At 39.9% G+C, this 27,439-nt stretch overlaps 1 protein-coding gene across 7 annotated transcripts in view; it reads left to right on the forward strand.

Moving 5' to 3' along the window:
- The window catches only part of AKAP13 (A-kinase anchoring protein 13), a 343,180-nt gene that overhangs the window by 76,699 nt on the left and 239,042 nt on the right, over positions 1 to 27,439 (forward strand). For all 7 annotated transcript variants that reach the window (XM_082835493.1, XM_082835495.1, XM_082835496.1 and 4 more), the window contains exon 2: positions 20,892 to 20,935. In XM_082835493.1, the coding sequence (XP_082691619.1) occupies positions 20,903 to 20,935 (33 nt within the window). In that variant the 5' untranslated portion in view covers positions 20,892 to 20,902. The remainder of the gene's footprint in view (positions 1 to 20,891; positions 20,936 to 27,439) is intronic.

Genomic DNA, 27,439 nt, shown 5'->3' on the forward strand with positions numbered 1-27,439 from the left:
GAAACAGAGATGCTTCTTCACAGGAGCATTCAGTTTTATACTTTTCTGTGAGCAGTAACATCCTGTGGCTGCTGTGTCATTGTAACTTTGCTCTTGTTATCCAAGTGCTTGTCAGTGCTATTTAACAGACATATGACAATGTCTTAGTTACCTCGCTTCATGTACTTTTCATGCTCCTTGTGACTTCTTGCTGGCCTCTTGCTGCCAGCCCATTACCGCGCTTGTGGTGAGAGAAGCTGAGACTTTGTCGTCCTGGCCCAGCCATGGAACCAGGGGTAGTTGATGTTCAACACAGTGACATCAGGCATTACAGCTTTTTAAAGAATAGTTGAATTGTTTGAAGAAATAAAAAAGAAATTGTTTTAAAATCTGCGTTGTTAGAGTATAATTTACATACGATAAATTTCATCCATTTAAAGTATACAGTTAATTAGTTCTGTCAGCCGCATACAGTCATATAACCAACACCCCAATCAAGGGATAGGACATTTATGTCACTCCACAAAGTGCTAGGCAAGCACTGATATACTTTGTGTCACTACAGTTTTGCATCTTCTAGAATTTCATAAGAATGGGATCATACAGTCTATAGTGTCTTGTCTCTGGCATTTTCATAATGCTTTTGAAATCCATCTACGTAGCTGAATGTGTCAGGATTTCCATTCTTTGCCGAGAAGTATTCCATTGTTTGGCTGTATGACAAATTGTCTCTCCATTCACTGGTTGGATGCACATTTGGATGGTTTCCAGCTTTTAGCTATTATGAGTAAAGCTTCTGGAAATACTTTCATATAAGTCTTTTGCAGACATGTATTTTTATTTCTCTTGAGTAAATACCTAAGAGTGGGATTGCCAGATCATATAGTTAGTATATCTTTAACTTTACAAAGAACCTGTCAAACTGTTTTTCAAAGTGGGTATTCATTTTTCCAATCCCACCAGCAATGTATGAGGGTTCCAGTCACTCTTGTCAAAAGTTGGTATTGTCAGTCTTTTAAATTTAAACCATGCAGGGGGTGGATAGTGCTTTTCTCATGGTGGTTTTAATTTTCATTTCCTTGATGACTACTAATATTGAGCATATATCCTTTTTGGTGAAAGATCTGTTAATTTCTTTTTGAGATATTTGTCTTACTGAATTGTAAGAGTTCTTTATATATTCTGAATACATGTCCTTTACCAGATATGTTTGGCAGATAATTTCTCCTTTTCATATTAATGGTGTCTTTTGAAGAGCAGAAAGAAGTTCTTAATTTTGTCATCATCCAATCTATCCATTTTTTCCTTTCTAGTTTATGCTTTTTATGTTCTGTATAAGAAATCTTTGCCAAACCCAAGGTCACAAACATTTTCTCATGTTTCGTGTGAGAAATTCTGTCCCTTAGATTTAGGTTTGTGGTCTGTTAGAGTTAACTTTTATAGCTGGTGTGAAGGAAGGGTTGAGGTTCATTTTTTGCTTATGGATACCCACTTGTTTCAGCACCATTTGTTGAAAAAAACCATCCTTTCCTTATTGAATTACCTTGACCCATTTATTGAAAAATGAATCGACCATATATGTGTGGGTCTGTTTCTGGATTCTTCTGTTTCATTGCCTTTATATCTCTCCTTAGACCAGTACTACCCTGTCTTGATTACGATAGCTTTGTGGTTAAGTCTTGAGGTCAGATAGTGTAAGCCTTACAACTTTGTTCTTTTTCAAAATTCATATGGATATTATAGGTCATTTGCATTTCCATGTGCATTTTCAAATCAGCTTGTTGATTTCTGTAACAAAGAATATTGAAGTTTTTATTGGAAATGAATTAAATATGTAGCTCAATTTGGGGACAGTTGGCATTTAGCTATGGTATGTGTATCTATTTTTAAATATCTTAAGTATTTTTTAAAAGCATGTTTTCAATTGCAACATTTTGTTATACTTAGTATTTCATATTTTTGGAACTATTATAGATGTTTGAAATTTCAACTTCCAATTGTCTGTTGTAACATGTAGAAATACAATGGATTCTTGTTTATTGACCTGCCACCTTGTTAAAATCACTTGTTTCTAGTAGCTCTTTTGTAGATTCCCAGTGAGAACTGATATTCTTGTTGCCTATCTTAGGGATAAGCAATCAAACTTTTATCCTTCTATATAATTTTAGCTATAGGATTTTTGCAGATTCCCTTTTGTCAGGTTGATGAAATTTCCTTTCTATCCTTAGTTTCCTTAGTTTTTTAAAATTTAATTTAATTTAATTTAAAATTTATTTATTTATTTTTGGCTGCATTGGGTCTTTGTTGCTGTGCGTGGGCTTTCTCTAGTTGTGGTGAGTGGGGGGCTACTCTTCATTGTGGTGCGTGGGCTTCTCATTATGGTGGCTTGTCTTGTTGTGGAGCACGGGCTCTAGGCGTGCGGGCTTCAGTAGTTGTGGCATGTGGGCTCAGTAGTTGTGGCACGTGGGCTCAGTAGTTGTGGCTCACGGGCTCTAGAGTGCAGGCTCAGTAGTTGTGACGCACGGGCTTAGTTGCTCCATGGCATATGGGATCTTCCTGGAGCAGGGCTTGAACCCGTGTTCCCTGCATTGGCAGGTGGATTCTTAACCACTGTGCCACCAGGGAAGCCCCTCCTTAGTTTTTTTTATAATGGATCAGTATTGAGTTTTGTTAAATGCTTTCTCTACATCTAATGAGATATTTGTATCATTTTTCTCTTTTATTTTGTCAATGTGGTGAATTCCATTAATTTACAAAAGATAAGCCAACACTGTATCCCAGGATAAACCCAGTTGGGTCATTGTGTATTATACTTTTTCATATTTCTGGATTTGAATTGGTAACATTATGTTAATGGTTTTTGTGTCTGTGTTCATCAGAGGTTTGGTTTGTATTTTTTTCTTGTAGTGTCTTTGTCTGGTTTTAGTGTCAGGGTAATGTTGGCCTCATCAAGTAAGTTGGAAAATTCCCCCACCTCTCCATTTTTTTGGTATTGATATCATTCTTTTCCCCTTATCTGTTTGGTACCTGTCACTTTGATCCTCTCTGGGCCTGGAGTTTTCTTTGTGATAAAACTTAGCTAAGAATTCAAGTTGTTTAATAGATATGAGGTGATTCTGATAGATGTGCATCTCATTGTAGTTTTAATTTGCCTGTTCCCTTATGACTGATGATGTTGAGCATATTTTCATGTGCCTACTAAGCCATTTATATATCTTATTTAGTGAAATGTCTACTTCTTCCATTTTTAGTTGGGCTCTTAATACTGAGTTGGAAGAGTTCCTTAGAAGTCCTGGATATGAGTACTTTTTCAGATATGTGATTTGTTGATACTGTCTTTGGCTTCTCAGAGTTAAAGTTATGAATCTTACTCAAATATAAAATGAACATGTGTTGAAGATTTTAGCTAATTCATTTATTAATGAGGTATCCAGTAAGATGTTAAATGAGATATGTGATTCCACGTATCTAGTAATTTTTTGTCGTATGCTACACATTGTAGATGGTATGTTTTAGAGACTACTCTGTTTTTTATCTTCAGAAAAATGTTAACTTTTGTTCTGGCAGGCAGCTAGTTGGATTGGACTCAAACTCCCACTTTAATTTGCTCTCTGCTCATCAGTTCTTTCAGCCTCACAGATTTGCTTTCTGTTGGAAATCTTGGACTCTCCTCAGTATATGTACAACTCAGGAGTCTACCAAGGATTTGAGGAAAGCTGACATGCAGAGTTTTAAGAATGCTGCTTTCTGCTTGAGTTCTGTCTATTGTCTCAAGTGGTCTGGGAAGTAACCTTAGTTGAAAAGCAGTGTAAAAGTGAATCTCACCCAGTACTTTTCTCCTTTTTTAGCTTTCTGTCTGCTTTTATCTTCTTCCAGTGCCTTCAAATGGTACCTTTTTATATTTTATTCAGTTATGATTGCTTATCCGTAAGCACAGTAGTCTACTACAGTACAGGGTAATCTGCCTTTATTTTTTTTGTTGACTTCTTTTTTTTTGCGGTATGCGGGCCTCTCACTGTTGTGGCCTCTCCTGTTGTGGAGCACAGGCTCCGGACGCGCAGGCTCAGGGGCCATGGCTCACGGGCCCAGCCGCTCCGTGGCATGTGGGATCTTCCCGGACCGGGGCACGAACCCGTGTCCCCTGCATCGGCAGGCGGACTCTCAACCGCTGTGCCACCAGGGAAGCCCCTTTTTGTTGACTTTTTAACTAGTGGAGCTCTTTTTCGGTCATCTCCAGTTAACTTTCCATAGTGTATATCTTCTAATGAGGTACTGGAAACCTAACTCAAGAGTTGAAAATTTTGAAAGTGAAAGGAATAGGTTGATTTGGTTGGCAAGATTTAAAAAATGTTTTCCTTGCTTCTAGTTCCATTTTGACTACAGTCCATGAAAGGCAGAACTTGTCTTGGGATTGGTAAGTGCAGCTAATGCTGACCCTTAGAGGGGTTTTTGGCTGTTACTTGTTGAAGCTCAAGGCCTGAGGCTGTTAGCCCATATCTGAATATCAACTAAGAAGGAGTGTCTCCTTGGAGATTCCATAACTGAGTTTTTAGATTCCCCAACTCTGTGGTATTCTTTTTTTCTCTTGTACTGGGTGGGGAGGCATTCTGTGGGTGGCTGCATTCTTCACTTGTTCCTTGCTCTGACCTGGGATAGCCATCAAGGTCTATAATGGAACGTCACAGTACATGTCTCTGGTCTGTCCATCTTGCTTTTAACTGCTTTGTTTTTTAATTTTCTGTCCAATTTAGTAGCACACTTCAAGACTGCTGATTACCTATACGAAAAGCCAATGTACTTTCCAGTATGTGCCATGAAGTGATAGGATGGTGTACTTCTTTTTAGTACTTACAGTTTGTAAAATTTAATGTAGTACCAACAGAAATGTTATTCACTTTGATTGCAGTTTTGAATGTGAAAGACTCCTTGTTCATTCTCTTGAAGCTTGGGCATTGGTTTTTAAGCTTGATTATTTTCTTTATCAGATTTTTTTAGAATTTAGGAGAAAACATTCTCAGAAGTTCCTGTAACAGCAACTAAATTTTTTGGGCAGCAGATTTTAGCTGGCGGACATTAGCCTGTGTTTGTGTAGAAGGGAGTCTGTCCATTCCCCAGCTGATTATCAAGCTTGTAAACATTTCCATTTGGATGTGGGTAGGAACATGTTGGTCTGTTGAGTTGCATTACTTGTTTTTATTACGCAGCTGACTTTTTCTGTAGGCCATTGCCTACTACTTTGGAAAAAGAGAATAGGGCACCTCTATAAAGTAGTCTAAAATGGTTCAGTTTGGTGGGAGATGAAACAGATGAATTAGTCTACAGAGAAGCTCTACACAAGCATGTCTTTGTCTTCTTTCTCACCCTTCGGTCTTTAATTAGTGAAATGCTGCTTCCTCCACTAAGCATTTTCCATTGAAATTCTTCTCATCCTCACTGTGTTTAATTCCCAGCTCACAAAACCAATCACCTTTCCTCCTTTGTTTATATACCTAAGGTACCCAGTGTTTCTGTACGTGGAATTATGATGTGCTAGAGATGGAAGGAACTTTCATGATTACCTACTCCAACCCCTTCCATTCACAGAATAAGAAATGGAGGTCATGAGGCTTACTACAGAGTAGGAGAGGCAGCAGTGTAGTAGTCTAAGGGTTAAGGTCTGGGTTCAGATTTTGGCTCCCACCATTTACTAACTGTGGGACCTTATCCAGGTTACTTAACTTTAACCATGAATCTCTTCATTTGTAAAATAGATTAAGTGAGGATTAGCAAGGTGCCTGGAACAGATTAAGAAAACTCTTCTATAAGTGGCAGTGAAGATGATGTTGGTGGTCGTTATGTCTTCATAGCTGATAAGCTGTAGGATGTTAGGATGGTAGAATTACGATGTTTGCCTTTTGGTTGAAGAATGAGAAGAACACCCACTGAGGAATGAAATAGGAGGCTATGATGTACCTGTCAGTGAGGTATATACACATTTTTGGTGAGTATGAATTCTGAAAGCCAGTGAGCGCTTGTTTACCACCCAGTGTATTTCCAGTGTATGCTTGAGAGAGAGAGCGAGGGAGGAAGGAATACTTTTTAAAAAATGCCCTTGGTTGAATTTCAGAAATGGATTTCAGAGGCCAGGAAGCAGCTTGTAACAAGAGGTTGAGATCAGTTGGTATAATTGGAACTAGTTGATAATCCTTTTACTCTCTTCTCTGAACATTCAGTGTTCCTATTTTTATGCAAACATATGAGCTAGAAAATGACTAGGTCTCTCCATAGATAATGCCATGTGTCACATTGGGGAGGGTGAGGGGAATGTGGGATAGAGCCGGCAGTCAGTCTTTATCCTTCATCTTTGTTTAGCTTTTTCCTGTGGTAGGTACTGGGGCCGTTTTGTTCTTTTTAAAATGCCTCTGGAGGTTTGTTTTAGAATGCGATCTTTAGTTTGGTTGTACTGGCACTTGGGGAGGGCAACAGAGGGAAAGAAAGAGGAATTAGGAATATATTTTTAAAACTATGAAAAAAATTGACCTATGAGCTTTTACCTCGTGGGGTAGGTGCTGAGACTGTTGGCTTGTGGTTTTCACCATTTTACTTCCTGCTGATGGAGAGCCAGCCACGAAGTCAGCTGTTGCTGAGCCCAAGTTTGATAGCTGAAAACACCTTTTTCATTTTATTCAAGTCACTTAGAAGGAGAATTCATATCACTGAGGTTTTAACTCTAAGTTTCCAAACTAGTGGTTAGTTGAGTGGCCTCTGTTTCTCAAGGATTCTGCTGTTGCTGCAAGTAAGGAGTAAGGATTCTGTTTCCCAGTCTTTTCCATTTTGCATTATTGTTTTTTTCTTGTTGGTTGTCCCAAGTCAGGTTTGCCTGGCTGGGTTTGTGCCAGTGAAAGACAAAGTGTATAGAACATCTACTCTGTGTCATTACTGTACCGAAGAGCTGCCCACTTTTGATTGACCCACTGTGGTTCTCAGAGGCCCGTGACTACCAGCTGCTTCATGCAGAGGAGAGAGGTCTTACAGCTGGCAAGGGCTCAGACTTCAGTGCCCTCCTCTGGGTGCTCCTCTTACTCTGGTCAGAACAGTTCATCCATTCATCAGTTGGCGGGGCATGTTGAAGGTGTTGCCTCTTCTATCTTCCACCTCAGATCTTAGGAGCAACCGTGGCTTTTCATTCTTTCGGCGCAGTCTGAGTTCTGGCCGTCTTCTAACTGTGTGTGACAAATCCAGCACTGAACCAACTGTTGCTGCAGTGGGGGTGGGACCTCTGTGGGGCCTGTTTAATTTATGTGGAGAATCAGAAAGCCAAGATCACAGAGCTCTCAGGAGAGGTTATTTGGACTATTTATAGTTTGTTGTTCTATCCGCAGTCTCTGTCTAGAGTACACACGCAAATACTTGCTGAATTGAATTATTTCCTCTTGCTGCCTTTCACATACCTTTGTTTGCATCCTTTACATCTTCTCTTCGTCATCCCTTCCACATCGAATTGCTTTCTGGACAGCCTGGACTCTTGGAAGACACACGTACAGGTACCTGTTCTTCAGTCCCACCCTCATTCCCAGTTAACAAAACCTGCAAAGCAACAGTTTGGGGACAGTATGCCTGGAAATCTTTACTCTTTTTCCCCTAAATTAATTTACTAAAAAAATTTTTTTACTTTTTAATTAATTTTTATTGGAGTATAGCTGCTTTACAATGTTGTGTTAGTTTCTTGCTATACAGCAAAGTGAATCAGTCATACGTATACATATATCCACTCTTTTTTTTAGATTTCCTTCCCATTTAGGTCACCACAGAGCATTGAGTAGAGTTCTGTGTGCTATTCAATAGGTTCTCATTAGTTATCTGTTTTATGTATAGTAGTGTATATATGTCAATCCCAATCTCCCAGTTCATCCCACGCCCCCACTTCTCCCCTTGGTAACCATAAATTTGTTCTCTATTTCTGCTTTGCAAATAAGTTCCAATTGACTTTTTTTTTTTTTTTTTTTTTTTGCGGCACGCGGGCCTCTCACTGTTGTGGCCTCTCCCGCTGCGGAGCACAGGCTCCAGACGCGCAGGCTCAGCGGCCATGGCTCACAGGCCCAGCCGCTCCGTGGCATGTGGGATCCTCCCGGACTGGGGCGCGAACCCGTGTCCCCTGCATTGGCAGGCGGACTCCCAACTGCTGCGCCACCAGGGAAGCCCCCAATTGACTTTTTGATTGTAAAGATTTTCAGAAAAAGTAGCCAACTGAAGTGTTCATTATGACCAAATTATTAGCACGTGGGTTATTCTTTGACCCATTCTTTAACATTTATTTTATGAAACACCTATATATATTTTTTGTATTTTGAAATATTGTAGTTTTAAAGGAAAGGGTATTGTGTAGCAGATGCCTGACTTTCTGTAGCTATATTTTTTTGTATATTCTAAATATATTAAGTATTTGAAGTTTCATGTGCATAGTAATATTGTCTGTTTCCACATTTACTTGAAACAATTCATCATTATGCATTTCTGTTATGTGCCACTTATCTACTCACACATAGCTAGAAATGCTAAATGTTTTAAAGCAACGATCATATGTTTTAACTTAGTGCAAATAGGGAAATTAATAACTGATACAATAAGAAATGGAAAATTAGGGGGCTTCCCTGGTGGCGCAGCGGTTGAGAGTCCGCCTGCCGATGCAGAGGACACGGGTTCGTGCCCCGGTCCGGGAAGATCCCACATGCTGCGGAGCGGCTGGGCCCGTGAGCCATGGCCCCTGAGCCTGCGCGTCCGGAGCCTGTGCTCCGCAACGGGAGAGGCCACAACAGAGAGAGGCCCGCGTACCGCGAAAAAAGAAAAAAGAAAATTAGTATATGTGATCCTCTAAGAGTTTCCTATTAAGAGGAATTCAGAAAATTTGAAATTCAGGGAATAACCTCTAAAGTTTCTCGTAACTCTGTTATTTCTAAATCCAGAACAAGTGTAATATCACCCAAATTTAGCCGGGCAATAACCTTTTAATAATTTGATGGAAAGCTGCCTTTTGAATCATTATTTTAAAACCATTTTTCAGTGAATTGATCAAGTTAGCAGAATTTGCAGAACATGTTGTAGTTGATTTTCGATTCAGTTGAGATATAATCTTACCAGTTCTTTACTTTAGTGTTGTCAAACACTTGTGTTTGTTTTGTGAAGCTGTATGTCCTAATTGAAAGTGAATTGTCTTTATTAACATCCAAACAGAGTTAGCGGCAACTCTTGTAAGTCACCATTTTCAAAATGCATAGGCACTTCCTCCTCTGTCGTGGACGCTATGAGTGCAGAGTGTTTCCTTTAGACTCCCCTTCAGTGTGACTTGGAGGAGAGATTACTGAGGGAGACCTTTCCCATATAGTGAGAGGGTGAGAAACAGTTCTGTTATGTCAGAACACGGATACATTTTGGTCTTTAAGTAGCTAAATTCTCTGCTAAAACTGCTAATCACATTATCACAGGTTCTGTATAGTTTGTTATGGTTCTGTATGGCATCTAGATCGTTAGATGTAGGGGTGATGATTTTCGTGTGCTTTTAGTTGACTGGACCTAGTTGTTTCCACCTAAACTAAGTTTATCAGTAATTTTAAAAAATACTCTCTGCTCATTGTATGGTATAAAAACAAAATGACTCCCTAACGGATAACTCAGGCCAGGGATGCTTTATGAATAGAAAATCTCCTTTTAAAATGAAATTTTTCGCTTAAGAAGTTAATAAAGTAATATTTGAAAAAACCCTAACAGGGACTTCCTGGTGGTCCAGTGGGACTATGTGCTCCCAATGCAGGGGGCCTGGGTTCGAACCCTGGTTAGGGAAGTAGATCCCATATGCATGCCACAACTGAGAAGTCCGCATGCTGCAACTAGAAGATCCCGCATGCAGCAACGAAGATCCCACGTGCCACAACTAAGATCCAGCGTGGCCAAAATAAATAAATATTTTAAAAAACCCAAAAACCTCTAATAGCGGGCTGCTGAAAATACTGGAGTTTCTTTGACTTTGTAGAATTTTCATTTAATTATGAAATATACAAATTTCTTTTTCCTGAAGTCTTTGTTGTTTAAAACTTTCCCTCCGATTTTGAGATCGTTTAAAAAAAAAAGTCCACCTCTCATGTTTTCAAATACCATTGTTCTCAAAATGTTAAAGACATACTACTGGAGAATAACATTGAAGGCAATATTTATCCTTGAGATATGAGAACCATTTTAACAATTTAAAAGCTAACATTGACATTCCTAGCATCTGTTTCTAATACCTCTTCTGCCTGCCACTTGTGGGAATGATGTGATAGTGCTTTTGTCATGTAATGTGACCAAGAAGGTGGGCTTTGTGTCACTGTGAAATAATTTCTAACCAAGTAGCCACTCCAGGCCTTGGGATTTGTCCAGGTTAGGTCATCCAGCTTCGTAATGTCTACATTTGTGTGAGTGCCCACTTGCCTATATTTAGTCTTTCCAAATAGTTTATAATTGGTTTAGCACATTGGATTGCTTGCTTTTTGGATGATAGAGGTTGGGGAGGATGAAGGAAGTATAAGGCTTGAATTTGGCAGTCTCTTTACAGGATGTCCCTTTTAACCCCTGCTGAGGTTAATTTACATAAAACACAGCTGTGTGTGAATTTTTCTAAATTTAAAGTTTATACTTAATACCATAGGGATAAGATTGTCAGCACTTACTGAATTTATGGTCTTGCTCTCCTGTATCTGGACCTCCTGGCAGCTTACAGTTCCGTTTCCTTTGGATAACAGGATACAGCTGGTGGCAAAATTCTCACCTGTGGAATAGCCATTTGGAGTTTTGTTCTCTATATAGGTCTCTGCAAAGCAGCAGAAACTATTTTTGCAGAAAACCACAAGCCTGTGTAAAACACCAAAAGAGGATTGAAATAACATGTGCAAGTGTTCCTCTTCCCTGAAGTACCAGTCATCATGCGAGAGCCTAAGTATGGTGTTAAGCAGCTCTTTGCCCTCCCTCCCCTTTACTTTGGGGTTGTTGTCCAGTTAAATGATGCTGAATTCCCCCACTCTGGTCTCTGTTACGTCTCTGGCCAATCAAGCAAATTGATCCAGGCTGGATTTCTTAATAAGCTACTAGGTAAGCCTTCTGGGACTAGACTGACCTTAGATATTTTGGTAAGATTGATTTTTGTTCTTATAGCTGTGGATCCTTTACCATCAAACGGTGCGGAAAAGCTGATTAATTTCTGTCTCTGATGTTCATGTCAATCAGGTATTTCTTTAGTGTTTATTGGGTGCTCAGTACCATGCCAGATGCTGCGACAGGAGCAGTAGTGGTGTGGAGGAGTGCTACAGAAGACATATACGGGTGTGGTGGGCTGGAATAAACAAGTTAAGGAGAAAAGGTAAGCACAGAAGTAAAAGAGAAATAAAACCCAGTGTGTGACTTATTGCTGATTGTATAGATTAGCTTATCAGCAAGGTGGAAGGCATTATCTTGAGCAAAAGAGTGAGGACTGGACTGAGCATGGTGCATGCAGTTGGTGTGTGTAGGAGCTGAGTGGAAGGGAGGGTATGGGGTAGGGGAGAGGAGTGCTAAATAAGGCCACATAGATAATGCACTGAACACTATGCAGAGACATCAGAAGGGGTAGTGGGGGGGGGAGCCTGGATGGCCTCTCAGAGTTCACCAAAGATAAAGGGCATATTTAGTAGAGCACTGTATCTGTTGGGGTCCCCGTTTCCCTCATCAGTGCCCTTTATTTAGAATTAGACATAAGCAGTGATTAGGATGGAGTAGTTGAATGTGATGCAAGGTGAGTGCTGAGATGGCTAATCACATAACTCATTCCAGGCAGTAAGAACAGGAACTTAATTTATTGAGTACTTTCTTGTTGCTTAGTACTGTATAAACATTTTACACACATCTTTTATTCTTTTTTCCCCCCATTTTACACATGAGAATAAAGCCTGGCAGTTAAATAACTTCTCCAGGGTATGCAGCCAGAAGTGCAAGAGTTAACAACTCAAATCCAAGTCTGTCTGTCTCCTTCTCTGAATTATATTGCCATTCTCAGTTCTAGCCTTACATTCTTCTGTGAGAGGTTGCTAAAGAATTGTTTTTTTTTTTAATTGGGGTATAGTTGCTTTACAATGTTGTGTTAGTTTCTGCTGTACAATGAAGTGAATCAACTACATGTACACATATATCCCCTCCCTCTCGGACCTGCCTCCCCCCCCCACCCCCACCGCCAAGAATTCCTAAATGCTAGAAGGTTGTTTCCCCAATCTAGATGGGCACTGTGCAGTCATCTGTTCCTTTAGTATCTTCATTATTATCAAAGTGGCTTATAGAGAGTTGGTGTAAAATAAATATGATATTGAATATTTTGCAGAGGAAATGTAGTGAGCTTATTAATCTCTCTGTTGGCAGCTGCCAGTCCTAAGCTGCCCATGTGTGTCTGTGGATGCAGCACCTGGGCTTATGAGCCCTAGGGTGCGGGGCTCCACCTTTAGAAGAACTAAGATGGGTTAAATGTGTTCCCAAAACTGTGATCACATCTTATTTTTAGGCTTTTCCCTCCATTTCTTGAAGCAAGGCAGATCTTAGTGCTATCGCCTAGAACTTCCTAAAGAAAAGAGGTTGGTGCCCCCAAAGAACCTTGCTATGTGATTGCATACTACTATGTAGGCAGAGAGGAAGCTGCAGAACGAAAGAAGCATTTTAGGAAGGTTGAGTCAGAGGTGCAAATGGAGCATGGAGAGATTTTCTCAAGGTGATAAGGCCCTGGCACTCATATCTACAAGCAGAGGCAGGTAGACTGGCAGTGATTCCTACTTGGGGCAGGAGGGTAATGTGGGCTGCTTCTGAGACCGCGTTTATAGAGTTCCATGGCTGACAGGATTTGGCTAGAGTTTGGGATGAGGATCCCAGGGCCTGTGGAAATTGATTGGGAAGCCAGCCTTTGCTTGCTGCACCTCAGGAAAGCCATGGTGAGGTTCTGGCCTGACCTTACTGGTTGTAACCCACAACAGATACTTGCTCTGTCTGGGTTTGAGGTTAGGCTACATGATTACCTTCCAGTGAAACTTTTTAATGAATCTTTGAACCTGCAGTTGTGTATGATCTGACATTTGAGCCTGAGCTTTAAAAAAAAGAGAGGTGACAAAGAAAGGAAAGAAAAGAAAATGAAAAAGAAAAAACAAAGCAGAGATTTGTTGATGCCAGTGTCATCGTATGACCATAATTTCTTTAGGCTAGAGCTGTGTCCACTGGTTTGTATATTTTCTCTGTCTTCCTTCCTTGGCTTCTGAGGCCAAGCAGCTTTTAGGCATGTGAATTTACATGAGTGCCTCTCCTAACTTCTCCCATCATCCCCTGCTTGCACTTCTCATTTCTTCTGTATTGTTCTTAAGAACTTACTGTGCTGTCTTGTCTTTGGTTATGCAGTTTTTTCTGCACTACACTTCTATGTCCACTTGGTGAAAATTGCCTCAGGGTTGGCCTCTTCCAGTAAGCTGTGTCTGGGCCTCCACCTTCTAGAGAGTTTATAGGTCCTTCCTGATCCTTGTAAAATTTTTATTATTGCACTTAATCATATTGTACTATAAATTACCTGGTTACTTAATATGTGTCACTTATGAAATTGGTACCAGCCATGTGGTGTTTATCCCTAAAACTCAGCATCCAGCTGTACATGGAATATTCTAAGGGCTCAGAAATATGAGATTATCTCCCATTATTGAGTCTTTATGTGCCAGGCAGAAATTATATACATATATAAAGAAAAGGAGGCCTTAAGCTCTAAAAAGACTATGGTGTACTCTCCCTTATGAATTTTAGAGCAAGCTCTAAGATGAGTGTAAGAAAGTCAGAGTTTTAAAATTAAGTTTAATTTCTTAATTATTTTAATTAGTTAATTATCGTGGAAAGAGTTCTGATTTTTTTATTCCACGATAATTACTTTGCGTGTGTATGTTTGCCCTAAGTTCAGGATCATTCTGCCTATTGGGTAATGCAGCACTGATAAAGAAGAAATTAAATGAGTGAATGTGGGTGTTAGTGTTTTGTTGTTTGTCTTAGTTTGCTGAATCCTTTTGTTTTACTGTGAGTATTGCACTTTGTTAGATTCTTCGTTCTTTTCATGTCCTGACTACCTGCTTTAGGCCCCTCTTCCCATCTCACCCCAATTCCGACTAGTGCTTTGCTTTTTTCTTGGTGTGTAGTAAGTACTGTGTCATGAGACGGTGGGACAGAGCAAGGCTTACTGTGCTGTGAGAGAATCAGACATGTGTTATGGATCTTAACACCATTGTTTCCAAAAGTGTGGGCCATGATTTCAAAGCAAAAACATCACAAGGTTTGGTCTGATTTGGACTCTGATGGTGGAAGTGGGGGGAGGGGACCAGGCAAGAGTTGGCATTATTTAAGAAGGCTCCAGTGGACGCTCATGTGCACTAAGATTTGAGAATCACTGCTTAGAGCAAACTGCTCCACGGCATGTGGGATCTTCCCGGACCAGGGCACGAACCCGTGTCCCCTGCACCGGCAGGCGGACTCTCAACCACTGCGCCACCAGGGAAGCTCAGTGCATCTTTTTAAACAGAAGAACTTGGACATTTATGAGGCTTCTGTAAGATTTCCTCAGTCCCTAATTCAGGAAATGTATTTCGTACATGTAGTGTTCTATATTTTTTTGTATAACTTGACATCCTCCCCAGGAAGAGTCTGTCTGCTCTTTGTACTGTGCTTCTTTTTCTATTGTTCAGAATTCCTGGCTCCCACCCTCAACCAGTTCATAACATGTTTATAGCCACCAGCCCAGACTCCTTAGGAATGAAGGAAGGAGTCTTTGGATCTTGTTATTTTCCTTGAGGAAGACCTGAATGTTGACTGTTTTGCAAGAATCCAGAGTATGCATTGTCATTTCCATGTTAACCCTCGCCCCAAATGTTTGTGGGTTTCGAAGGGTTTACTGTAGCCCAGTCTTAGCAGGGTCTCTGGCCAGGGAAATTCATTTGAAGCACATTTTGCCATGGAAGTACCCGGCAGGTAAAAATACTCTGTTTACACTTGGCTGTGTCCCAAACAGCTGTCCTCCTCCTAATGAGACTGGGGGCTGCACATCTTTTTTGTGGATTTAGAAGCTTTCCTGTTGTGGATGACAAAAATCATTTGCAAAAACCAATGAAGTGATAGGTTTGTCAGAGACAGACAGCTGGTCCTTAGGAAATGGGCTGAGATCTCCACGCTCACAGGTTCAAGGGAGTTTGCAGCCTGCAGTATAATTACCTGATACGGTGTTGAGGGGGGCCTGTGATTTGCTCCCCCTCCCGCCACCTCCCCTTGGGCATTTCGTTAAGGGTGGAGCACCTGTTAAAGGCTTGTTTAGTGTACTGTGTGGCTGTGGCTAAAGAATAGTGAGTTTGGTTTAAGTTTACAAACGTATGGGTGTGCAGACATTCTTGTTTTAATTGCTTTGCTTTTATTAGCTCCAGGGACCTTTAGTAAGGATTGTAGATTTATTCAGTGTTTTCATTTAGGGAAAAAAAGGTATTTTTACTCATTTCTAGGTCAGTTGCGATACACTGAATGACCAGGGACTTAAACCAGATGTGCTGTGTGTAATGTTTCCTTTCTGATTGCAAAAGTAATATCTGTTCATTGTTTGAATAGTTATAATTAAGAAACTGATAATTTAGGAATGAAAATTCCCTGTAATCTCCAGAAATACATACATTTAACATTTGGGATTTGTTCCTCCAGATCCTTTTCTATGGTTATTTTGTTATATTTTGCAATTCTACTTTACCCACCAACGTGTTTTAAGACAGAAATGCATCTCTTGCTACCTGAAGCCTTTCATTTAACCATTTATACTTTTCAAAGTATTTTATGTGGTAGTCTCCACTGAGACCCAGAAACTCTGCCAGGAAGAAGGAACAGTGGCTTCTACTCTGTGCCTGGCAAGTGTGCTTAAGTGCTTTACTTGGCGCTTTTTCTTTTTTTCAATTCAATATAAAAAGATTTATTAAGAAGTCATTCTCCCACCCACATCTTCTTCTACCCTGTGACCCTCACCTTTCATATCCAGTTTTATTAGTTTCTAATGTATCCTTCCAGTGTTTCTTTATGCAGATAGTAGCAAACATGAATATATGTTCTTATTTCCCCCTTTCTTACACAAAAAGAGGATACTATGCGTACTGTTTGGCATCTCACTCTATTCACACAGTATACCCTGGAGACATATTCTGCATTAGTACGTGGCCCTTGCTTTTGATTCTTACACCAACTCCATAATATAGGCAGCAGTTACTATGCCCTTTCTACACATAAGGAGGCTGAGACTCAGACAAGTTAAGTGACTTGCTCATACAGTTTATTAGTAAAGAACTTGGATGCCTACCCATTTAATCTGATTTCTCATCTAGAGAATATTGTGCCACACCCTATGCCTTTCCTGTATTGAGAAGTGGTTTTTTAGATGAAAATATTCTTTGAGACATATAAAAGTGTTGAGTGAGGGCATAGTGCTTCTTTGGATTATTAAGAGGTATTTTTTTTAGTTTTTGACCAGGAGTTGGCATTCTGTGGCCCACTGGCTGAATCTAGCCTTCTTCCTCTTTTTGTAAATAAAGTTTTATTGGAACATGGACCCACCCAAGTCATTTACATATTGCAGCACAGACCATATGACCTGCAAAGCCTAAAATATTTACCATCTGGCTCTTTACAAAAATGTTTGCTGACACCTGTTGTGGACACCAAGTTTTATTTAGGTGTGTAAATTTTTTTTTTTTGTAGCTTCTAAGGTTTTGCATTCGTTTGCTCAGGCACATTGGTTGGTGGAAGTGCTTTCTTTCCTTTACTTCCCCCAAACTAATCAAACAGGCGTATCACTTCTTGCTTGAGTTTCTCTGTGATCCTGTATAGTGACTGAGTTTCTACACAGTCATTTTCAGGTAGAGTGAATTGCAAAATATTCCAAAACTTTTGCTACTGTTAATGTTCGTACAAAACTGGTGTACATCCTGATGATGGCTTGTGCATTGCACCCTATGGTGATAGTTTATGTTAAAGTGCAAGAAGGGATCATCAGCACAAAGTCTAATCATAATCAGCAGCACCCTGAGACTTCTTGCATGGGGGTGTTGTGGGAGTGTGTAGATTAATATAATTGAGACAGTTGCATTAAAATTGCTTGACTCTTGTTTTGACATAAAGTGAACGTGTGACATTTATACAATAGCAAACTATTAAATTTGGTTTTCCTTTGAGCATTTTGAAATAAAATGCAAAATGTGGAAAGAATAAAAATACTTAATTACTGTGCTTGTAATTATTTCACACCCCCTGAATTTATGACTCCTCGGAACTGTAGCAGGTTACTACTGAGTGGCAGAGTTGGTGAACATACTTAAAATCACATCATTTAAATCTTTGAGTTTTGATAGTTCCTTTTCTTCATGGTCTCTTTCAAATGGCATGCAGCCTTTACTGTCCCACTGTGTCTGTCACATGTTGTGCTTGTGTTACATGGAAGCAACCCAGTGAACTTGTGCAAGGTCACTCACTAGTTAGTTATTGGGTAAGGAAGAAATTCCAGGGTTTTCTTTCTTAAAATTCCTTAATGAAATGATTGGATGGACATAGTGCATTTCTTTAGTTTTCCGTTTGGGAAAGCTTGATAAAAATTCTGTTGGCAAAGCAAAAGAGTCCAGTGATCTCCAAATTGGTCTTGGTGTATACGTTGATTTTTAAGTGCATTTACTTTGACCCAAAAGACTGCCTTCCTGTAATATGCTCCTTTTTGTAGAACACAGCTCTCAAGTAAGTAAAGTAAGTTTGTTTAAATGTGTGAAATAAGTTGAGGCATTATACGTAGCAAGTTTTCGATGGTTTAGCATCGCAACTCTGAATTTTCAGTTTTAGGACCAGTTTGAGGGTCTTTCATCTATTATCTGTATTACTAGCTTTCTTAATCTCTTTCATTTTTTGGGTAAAAGTCACCTCACAGAGGCCTCCCCTCAGCACCATATTTAAAACTGTATCCTACTCATTTCCTGTTCCCTCTTCCCTGTTTTATTTTTCTCAATAGCACTCACTAATCACTCTCTGAAAACCGTTTATTTTAATGCTTTATTTATCTGTGTTACTACGAGAATAAGCTCTGTGAAGCTTCTGTACTCTCAGTGCCTTGAGTACGGTGCCTGGCACATGGGAGACGCCCAGTGACAGTTGAATTAACAAAGTCAAAGAGAGTCTGTATTGCTTGTAGAATGAGGGCTAGATGTAGGGCAAGTCAATTTGTGGCGTCAGACGGGATTTGAAACTGGGTTCTCCCACCTCTTGATGTTGATATTAAATAATTTAATCATTGAAAGAACTTTTCCCTCCCAATGAAATGGGAGAAAATAATATCTTTTTTATAGGGATTAAAAATTATATTGGATATAAAGCTCTATAAATGTTAGTCCTCGCTTTCCCCTGGTGTGTCAGCATTGAAGAAGCCTAAAGGCAATGTGAATTTACCAATCCTGTGCTTCTGGGGTCATTACCTCGATGACTTTTGACAGATGTATTCTTTCAACGGCTGTGTTGCCAACACAACAATGACCTGTGCCTTTGACCAGTGTGAGTGGACAGACACTTTGTCGTCCCTCTTTAATCCTCATATCAGAATAACTTGTATGGGTTTGGCTTTGAAATAAGTTTAGGCAAGTTCATGATTGCAGACAGTTCAGATGGCATCAGCCCTTAGAGCCAAGTGAGTTTCACCAGATCTTTCGTCAAATGCAGTGGGAACGTCAGATAAGTTGATGTTTGTGGTCCTTATACACGTCATTCTAGGTTTTTTGGCAAATCAAGAAGCATCAGAGGGCTGTTAAGTCACTAGTTTGTCTCTGTGGATTTCTCCAAACCTTATGGATTACAAAGTGTTAATTCCTGTTTTGGTTTCCCCTGATATTTCTTCTGCTTGGGATGACAGGAACACTTCAGAAGTTAGTTAAGGCAAATTGGTTCAGAAATTTATAGGTTCTTTTAGTCTTTTGTCCCAGGTAAGTCTGAATAGGACCTGGAAAGCTGATTAAAAGACCAGTGAGGGGCTTCCCTGGTGGCGCAGTGGTTGAGAGTCCGCCTGCCGATGCAGGGGACACGGGTTCGTGCCCCGGTCCGGGAAGATCCCACATGCCGCGGAGCGGCTGGGCCCGTGAGCCATGGCCGCTGAGCCTGCGCGTCCGGAGCCTGTGCTCTGCAACGGGAGAGGCCACAGCAGTGAGAGGCCCGCGTACCGCAAAAAAAAAAAAAAAAAAAAAGACCAGTGAGCACAGGGAGCTTAATTTTAAATTAAATGGATATTTAATGCGTTGAGAAAGTACTCAATCTTCAGTCTTTCTTTTTTTAATCTATGCTTGCTATTTGCATCTGATGGCCAGGAAATCTCTATTTTTCTACTAAAAGCATTGGTTATTGCTACGTTTCTCAAGCTTGGTTTTCAGTGTGGATTTTTGCGGGTGATTTTTAGCACCTATGGGTACAAAACCATTAAATGAAGGCCGGCAGAAAGGAAAGAGTGCCCTGAGCTGGGAAGTCTCTTACAATCCTCTGGTAGACCAGAGGATGAACGGGGCAGGCAGGGAGGTGGTCAGTCACTGCGGGGGCTTCCTGGCTGTGAGCCTGTCTTCCAGCAGAACACAGTGAAACCCGTGGCCTGCTGGTTGGAGGTGATTGTGCTTAGGAGCCTGGTTATAGATTTTTTTTCCACAGGTGTGTGTTAACTTTTTTTTTTTGGGTGAGCCTTGATCCTCAGACACACACAGCCTGACCAAACTGGCAGATTTGTGAGAATTTTAATATTGAGAGGATTCTGTTATTGGAGTTATGCACGGTTGCTAAGGCATTGCTTTTTATTCTAAAATTTGGTCTTGGATAACCTCCGGTTTATGCTGTTGGGATTTCAGTTAATTGTTACACTTTTGTGATCTGGTCTGGTATAATACCACATATGGGATTTTATCTTTTTTTGCATGTATGAATGACATTCCTGTACTGTTGTTTTTTATATTGCTGGATAATAATTTAATCCAGTCCCCTATCATGGGTAAGACACTTGAAGTTGACTATAATGAAATCACTTGGGTCTGCTCCTCTGACTCTTGTGAAGATGGGATCAGCTTATTCTCAGATTCATTGTATTTGGCAAAAGACTTGCCCTTCTGAAGTACACAATACTGGACGATGATCATTTTGGCTTAGAGGAAATCCTGGTCAAATTACCAAGTTAAACTTTTAAGAACATGCTATTCTCAATATTCACAAATGTATTATGTAATGCTGGAAGTCTCCTCTAAAGTTCTTCCTAAGATTTTTGTGAGAATTCATTTAGTGCAGGTAACCACAGGGAATCCAGCTATTAATTTTGAGGAAAGTGACAACTTCTAGCTGTTGGAGGCCAGCAGTAGCCCCTCTTCTCTGAGAGGAGGGTTGAGAGGAAGAGGGCTCTCTAGTGGTCTGCCGAACCCTTCTACCCTAAGCGCCTCAGTGAGACTGGGGGAATCCCTGGTTAGGTAGCATTATGTGAGTTTGGGGGATTATGTAAAAGTATAACTGCACACAGGCTGTTCTTGCTTTGGTAACTGATTTTAATATCCTGTTGGTTTTGTTGTTGAAACTTCTTCTATGACAGTGAAGCCTTTTGTCTTTATTTTTCAATCAGAAAATCTTTCTCTCCACTTGAAAGGATGGAATCGGGGCTACAAGGCATTCTGCAATCTTTGACCTTCTTGCCTCCCCAAACCTCTAAGGAAAGCCGGGCATCCAGTAATCTCAGACTTGTGATTGTGCTTTTGTAGCCTTGCTTGACATCTAGGACTTTTGGAGGGTTTTAGATTTTTGACGATAACTTTTAATTTTATTCTCATTTATTTCTCCCTTTTCTGTTTCAGTGTCCTGGGTCATGAAACTTAATCCACAACAAGCTCCACTATATGTGAGTAAATCGCAAGATTTCATTTTATACTTAACTTTTGCTGTTTAATTCTTATAATAAACTCAAAAAATGATCTCATGTGATTATCAGAGGAATTTTTAACCGTCTACACGTGAATTTATTGGCCTAATACACTTAAGAAATTGAATTTGATTTAGTAAATATTAAATGATAATAATTCATGGTACTGAGCTCAGAACAAATAATACTCGTAAGACTTGTGAGATAGACTGATCGTGGTGATAAGATGCGTGTATAAAATAATTGCATTGCCCTGCCAAATGATACTCCGGCTTATTTTTACGTACATTGCATTTCTGTAAAAGTAGTATGTAGAGCTTCCTACTGCCATGGTCAGTTACCCTGTGCCACAACTAGGTGGCACTCTTTCATTGGCAAAAGTGCTATTTACTTTAAGAATCTGGGTGAAAGCTGATGTACCATCTCCCTAAAGTGAGGGAATTATAAGATGAAATGGATAAATGAATGAATCGAGGCTGGAAAAACTAAATTCTAGGTGTGTGTGTGTGTTTTTTTTTTTTTAAATGTTGTAAGAGTGAATTATCTGAATCAGAGTGGTGAAAAGTGCCTGTTTGGTGAGGAGCTGGCTTAGAGGTGTGGATAGTTAGACTTGTGAGAGGCTGGAGGGTTTGGGGTTGGTATGGTCTGGAGACGTGAAAAAACCTTTTTTGATGGGACAGGATTTCAGTCAGGTCTTGAAGATTAAGGATCATTTCGTTGGCTGAAAAATCCTCAGAATTTGTTCAAGACACAGACCAGATGGTAGAGGGATGAGTGGCAGTGAGCATGTTGTTCAGTGAGCGGGGAAGGATGGTAGTGGAAAGTCTGGCCCTGCTGAATTTGTGTTGGGGGTGATGGGAGATAAGTCTGAAGAGGTGGGTGACGCTTAGTTGTGAAAGCACACAAGAAGGTGCGCGGAGTTTATTTTGTGACCGCTGAGGAGCTTTTAATGGTGTTTAAACAGGCTGTTCATTTTATGTATTTATTTTTAACCGTGCCGTGTTAATTAAAGTCATATACCTTTCTATCATAGAGCATTCATGTGATCATGCTCCATAGTTTATCTCTATGTTAAATGTAACATACAAAGAAAAATATATGTGTTCTTAGAAGATATTTTATGTTCATATTTTCTTTCCAGACTACTTGGAGACAATTTATTATGTTCACCAGTGGGTTTGCACATGAATTGAATACCTTGGACTTAAGAAAACAACTTTATTTTTTGGTTTGTTTTTTAAAGTCCTTTTTTAAAAAATATTTATATTTATTTATTCATTTGGTTGTACCGGGTCTTAGTTGCGGCAGGTGGGCTTCTTAGTTGTGGCATGAGAACTCTCAGTTGTGGCATGCATGTGGGATCTAGTTCCCTGACCAGGGATCGAACCCGGGCATTGGGAGCGCGGAGTCTTAACCACTGCATCACTGGAGAAGTCCCGAACAACTTTATTGAGATAAAATTCACACACCATGAAATCCACTCATTTATGGTTTTTAGTATATTCACAGTTGTGTTATCTTCACTTCAGAACATTTTTATCATCCCCAAAGAAACTCCGCACCCTTTAGCAGCCACTCATCAATTCCCCCTCCTCCAGCCCATGGCACCCACTATCTACTTTCTGTCTTTATGGTTTTACCTGTTCTGGAAATTTCGTATAAATGGAGTCATGCAATACCTGGCCTTTTATGACTGGTTTCTTTCACTTAGCATCATGTATATAAGGTATATGTTAGAGTAAGTATAAGTACTTTGTTCCTTTTTATTGACAAATAATATTCCATTATATGGACCTACTGCATTTTATTTACCCACTCCTCAGCTGATGGGCATTTAGGCTGTTTCCACTTTTTGGCTATTCTGAATAATGCTGCTGTGAACAGCAATTTTTTTGGTACTCCTCCAATTTTATTCTTACCCCGTTGAATTTTCTGGGGCATCTTTGTTGAAAATCAATTGATTATAAATGTAAGGAATTACTTCTGGACACTCATTTCTGTTCCTTTCATTTAGGTCATCCTTCGTTAGGTCAGTTTCTTTCAGCAGTGATTTATATCGGTAGTTTTCAGTGTACATGCCTTTTATTTTTGTGGATTTATTCCTAAGTATTTTATCCTTTTGATGCTATTGTGAATGATATTTTCTTAATTTCATTTGTAGGTGGCTCATTGCTAGTATATAAATACAGCTGATTTTTGTGCATTGATCTTTTAATCTACAACCTTGCTGAACTTGTTTATTAGCTAGTACTTTTTTAGTGGATTCCTTAGGATTTTCTACATCTAAGATGATGAAAATAGTTTTTTTCCTTTCCAGTCTTTTTTTTTTTTTTTTTTTTGCGGTACGCGGGCCTCTCACTGTTGTGGCCTCTCCCGTTGCACAGCGCAGGCTCAGCGGCCACGGCTCACGGGCCCAGCCGCTCCGCGGCATGTGGGATCTTCCCGGACCGGGGCACGAACCCGTGTCCCCTGCATTGGCAGGCGGACTCTCAACCACTGCACCACCAGGGAAGCCCTCCAATCTTTTTATTTTATTTCTTTTTCTTGCCTAGTTGCCCTGAGTAGAACCTCCAATGCAGAGTTGAATAAAAGTGGTAAGAGCAGACATCCTTGTCTTGTTTTTGATCTTAAAGGGAAAGCATCTGGTCTTTCACCATTAAGATTAGTATGATGTTGCTAGCTGTGGGTTTTCATAGATGCCTTTATCAGGTTGAGGAAGTTCCCTTCTGTTCCTAATTTGAGTATTTTTATCGTGAAAAAATGTTGGATTTTGTTGAACGTTTTCTCTGTCTATTGAGATGATTGTGTGGGTTTTTTCTTTCATTCCATTACTGAATTACATTGATTGATTTTTGAATGTTAAACCAACCTTGCATTCTTGGGATTAATCTCATTTGGTCATGGTGTATAATCCTTTTTGTGTGTTGCTAGATTTGGTTTGCTAGTATTTTGTTGAGGATTTTTGTGTCTTTGTATAAAAGATATATTCTGTAGTTTTCTTCTGATGTCTCTGTCTGCTTTTGGCCATTGAAAGCGTTTGATCAGGGGGCTGATATAACTACGTAGTTGTGGTAGGCAGAATAATGGTTTCTCAAGTGAGTCTATGTCTTAATCCCCAGAACCTGTGAATGTTTATCTCACATGGCAAAAGGGACTTCACAGATTTCATTAAGCTGAGGATCTTGAAACTGGAGATTGTCCTTTAATTATATGGGTAGCCCAGTGTAATCATAAAGATTCCTGTAAGTGAGAGGGGGAGTCAGAGAGAGATTTGTAGATGCCACGCTGCTGGCTTTGAGAAAGGAGGAAGGGTCCATGAGCCAAGGAATGCCACCTCTAGAAGCTGGAAAAAGCCAGGGAACGGTTTTTCCTCAGAGCCTCTGGAAGGAACACAGACGTCTTTATTTTAGCCCCATGAAAGTCGTTCAGGCCTCTGACCTTCAGAACTGTAAGATAATGAAATTTGTGTTCTTTTAAGCCTCTGAGTTTGTGGTAATTAGTTGTAACAACAATAGAAAGCTAATACAGTAGTAGTTTGGGAAAATTAATTGGTGGTAGTGTGCTGGATAATTTAGAAGGAGAGAGTAGAGGCAGAGAGATCAGTTAGAAGTTTTCTGAACTTTTCATCATGGAATTTGAGAACTTTAGAGTTAATAGAGACTTCAGATAATATCTGCTTCAACCTCTCTGTTTTAGAGATGAGGAAATGAGTTCTGAAGATACTGTGATAAGGTCACACAGCTCATCGATGACGGTAAATTGTGATTTAAATATGTATTTTCTGGGCTTGGTCATAGAAACCACTGTAAAGCTTATGAAGCTTAAAAAAGCTTCGTTCTGTTAGGGAAGCAAGGTTCTTAGACATCAGTTCTGGGGAATATACTTAATAAAGTAGTGCTTTATATATGATTTATGTGTTTAATGAAGTTGGGCAGGCTCTACTGGGGAAGACTATTTTAAATTTCAGATTTCAAATATGTCGATCAGCAGTAATACTTACTGAGGCAATTGGTTATCCCTTTTTAAAGAGTGACAGTGTACTCCATTTTCAGTGAACTAAGCCAAGTTTCAGGGATTTACACTGTTTGGGTGAAGAAAAGTGTAGTAGTTTCCCCCTAATTCACGGTTTCACTTTCTGTGGTTTCAGTTACCTGCTGTCACCATGGACTGATAATATTACATGGAAAATTCCAGAAATAAACAATTCATTAATTTTATTTTATTTATTTATTTTTGGCCATGCTATGCAGCATGCAGCATCTTAGTTCCCTAACCAGGGAACGAGCCTGTGCCCCCTGCAGTGGAAGTGTGGAGTCTTAAACCACTGGACCACCAGGGAAGTCCCACAATGCATAAATTTTAAATTGTGCACTGCTCCGAGTAGCATGGTGGAATCTCACACCATCCTGCTCTGTCCTGTAGGGGATGTATTTAAATCATCCCTTTGTCCAGTGTGTCCTGCCTGCTAGACACTTAGTATCCGTCTGGGTTATCAGATCAACTGTCGCAGTATCTCAGTGCTGTGTGCAAGTGACCCTTATTTTACTTAATAATGGCCCCAAAGTGCAAGAGTAGTGATGCTGGCAATTCAGATATGCCAAAGAGAAGCCATGAAGTGCTTCCTTAAGTGAAAAGGTGAAGGTTCTTGACTTAATAATGAAAGAAAAAAATTTGTTTGCTGAGGTTGCTAAGATCTATGGTAAGAATGAGTCTTCTATCCATGAAATTGTGAGGAAGAAAAAACAGATTCATGCTGTTTTTGCTTTCACACTTCAAACTGCAAAAGTTACAGGCACAGTATGTGATAAGTTCTTTTATTAAGATGGAAAAGGCATTAAATTTGTACAATAAGATATTCTGAGAGAGAGGGTGGGAGAGACCACATTCACATCACTTTTATAGTGTATAATGGTTATTGTTCTATTTTGTTTTTAGTTATTGTTGTTCATCTCTTTACTGTGCCTAATTTACAAATTAAACTTTTATCACAGGTGTGTGTGTATAGGAAAAAATATATATGGGGTTAGTACTGTCCATGGTTTCAGGCATCCACTGGGGGTGAATGTACCCCCCTGAGGATGGGGGCACTACTGTAACTGTACAGGACAGTCAGTTGGTAAGGGGGTCAATTCTCTGCACCTAGAGAAAGAAGTACTAAGCAAAAGAATAGAGTGTGTTGAAGTTTTTCTTTTAGTTTATATTTGAGATATGCTAGGGGTACATGTCATCAACAGAAGAGAGAAAACTGCTAGTTAATAAGGAAAAACACTGGATCCTGAGAAGAACTTTTACCTGAAAGTTAAGAAAAATAGGCTGGATTCCAAATATTCCAAATAATCATCTTAACCAGTCTTTGAATAAAAATGTGTCCACAATTGCCATAGTTAAAATGTAAGAAATGTCCCACTGTACAGGTGGCAGTACTGTTGAGTGTTTAAATGAAGCTGTTGTAATGAGTTATTTTTGTGAACTGTTCACAGTGGAGCACGCGGGACCTGGAACTTCGGCTGCCAGTAGTGTAACCTGGCTGTGCCTTGGTTTCCTCGTCTGTCAGCTCTGTGATTCCACAAGTACACCCTTTGTGTTAGGCAGAGCTAGTTACATTACCAGGTCAGGTTTTTCCCTCAGCCTCTACAAAAATGTTGATTACTGCCAGGTGCATGTGTGAGAATCGCAGTTGCAGGACCTTTGGGTGGCAGTGGTAAAAACGTTGATAGCTTTCCTAGGGTCCCTGTGGGTGGGGAGGACCTAGGTTGTTTAGTGGCGGTAAAAATGGAGAGGCGGTGGCAGATGCAAGAAATATTTAAAAGAAGCAGTAGGACTAAATACTTTATTAGATGCGGAGAGTGAAAAAGAATGAATGATAGTTGATTGAGGACTTGAGTGTGAATGACAGCTGATGCCATTGCCAGATGTGGAAAAGAAGGAAGGTGATGACTTTGTTCTTTAGACATGGTGAAGGGCATATTGATGTCCTGATTACAGTGGGAGATGTGGGCTTGGAGCTGTGGAGTAAGAAAGTTGATTTTGAACTAGAGAGAGTTTGAGTCATCTTTAAGAAATTGGTACTTTTGACTCTGAGAATAGATGAGTCCTTTGAGCGGATAAGAGTGGATGGAATTAGGATAGTGGACTATGGCAGAGAAGGCAAAGTTGAATCAAGAGAGGAGGAAGGAGTTCCAGAAATCTGGGTTGCATGTGAGTCTTTGACTTTTTATTCCTGGAGTTGTTAAATTTCAATCACACACTAGTACTGGAAGTGAATTTTGAGCTGGAGCTGGGGAATTCTTTCATTCAGGTGCCCGCTTTGTGCAAACCCCTTTTTGGATGCTGGAAATTTAGCCATGAACAGAATGGAAGGGTCCCTGCCCTTCCGGTACTTGTATTATAGTGAGAAGAAGGCAGATAATCATAAACAAGAAAACATCAGGAAGAACAGTTTAATGAAAGTAAATAAAACAATAGGATGTGATGTGATTGTGC

The sequence above is a fragment of the Leucopleurus acutus genome, assembly GCF_964270905.1.
Source record: "Leucopleurus acutus genome assembly, chromosome: 1".
NCBI lineage: Eukaryota > Metazoa > Chordata > Mammalia > Artiodactyla > Delphinidae > Leucopleurus > Leucopleurus acutus.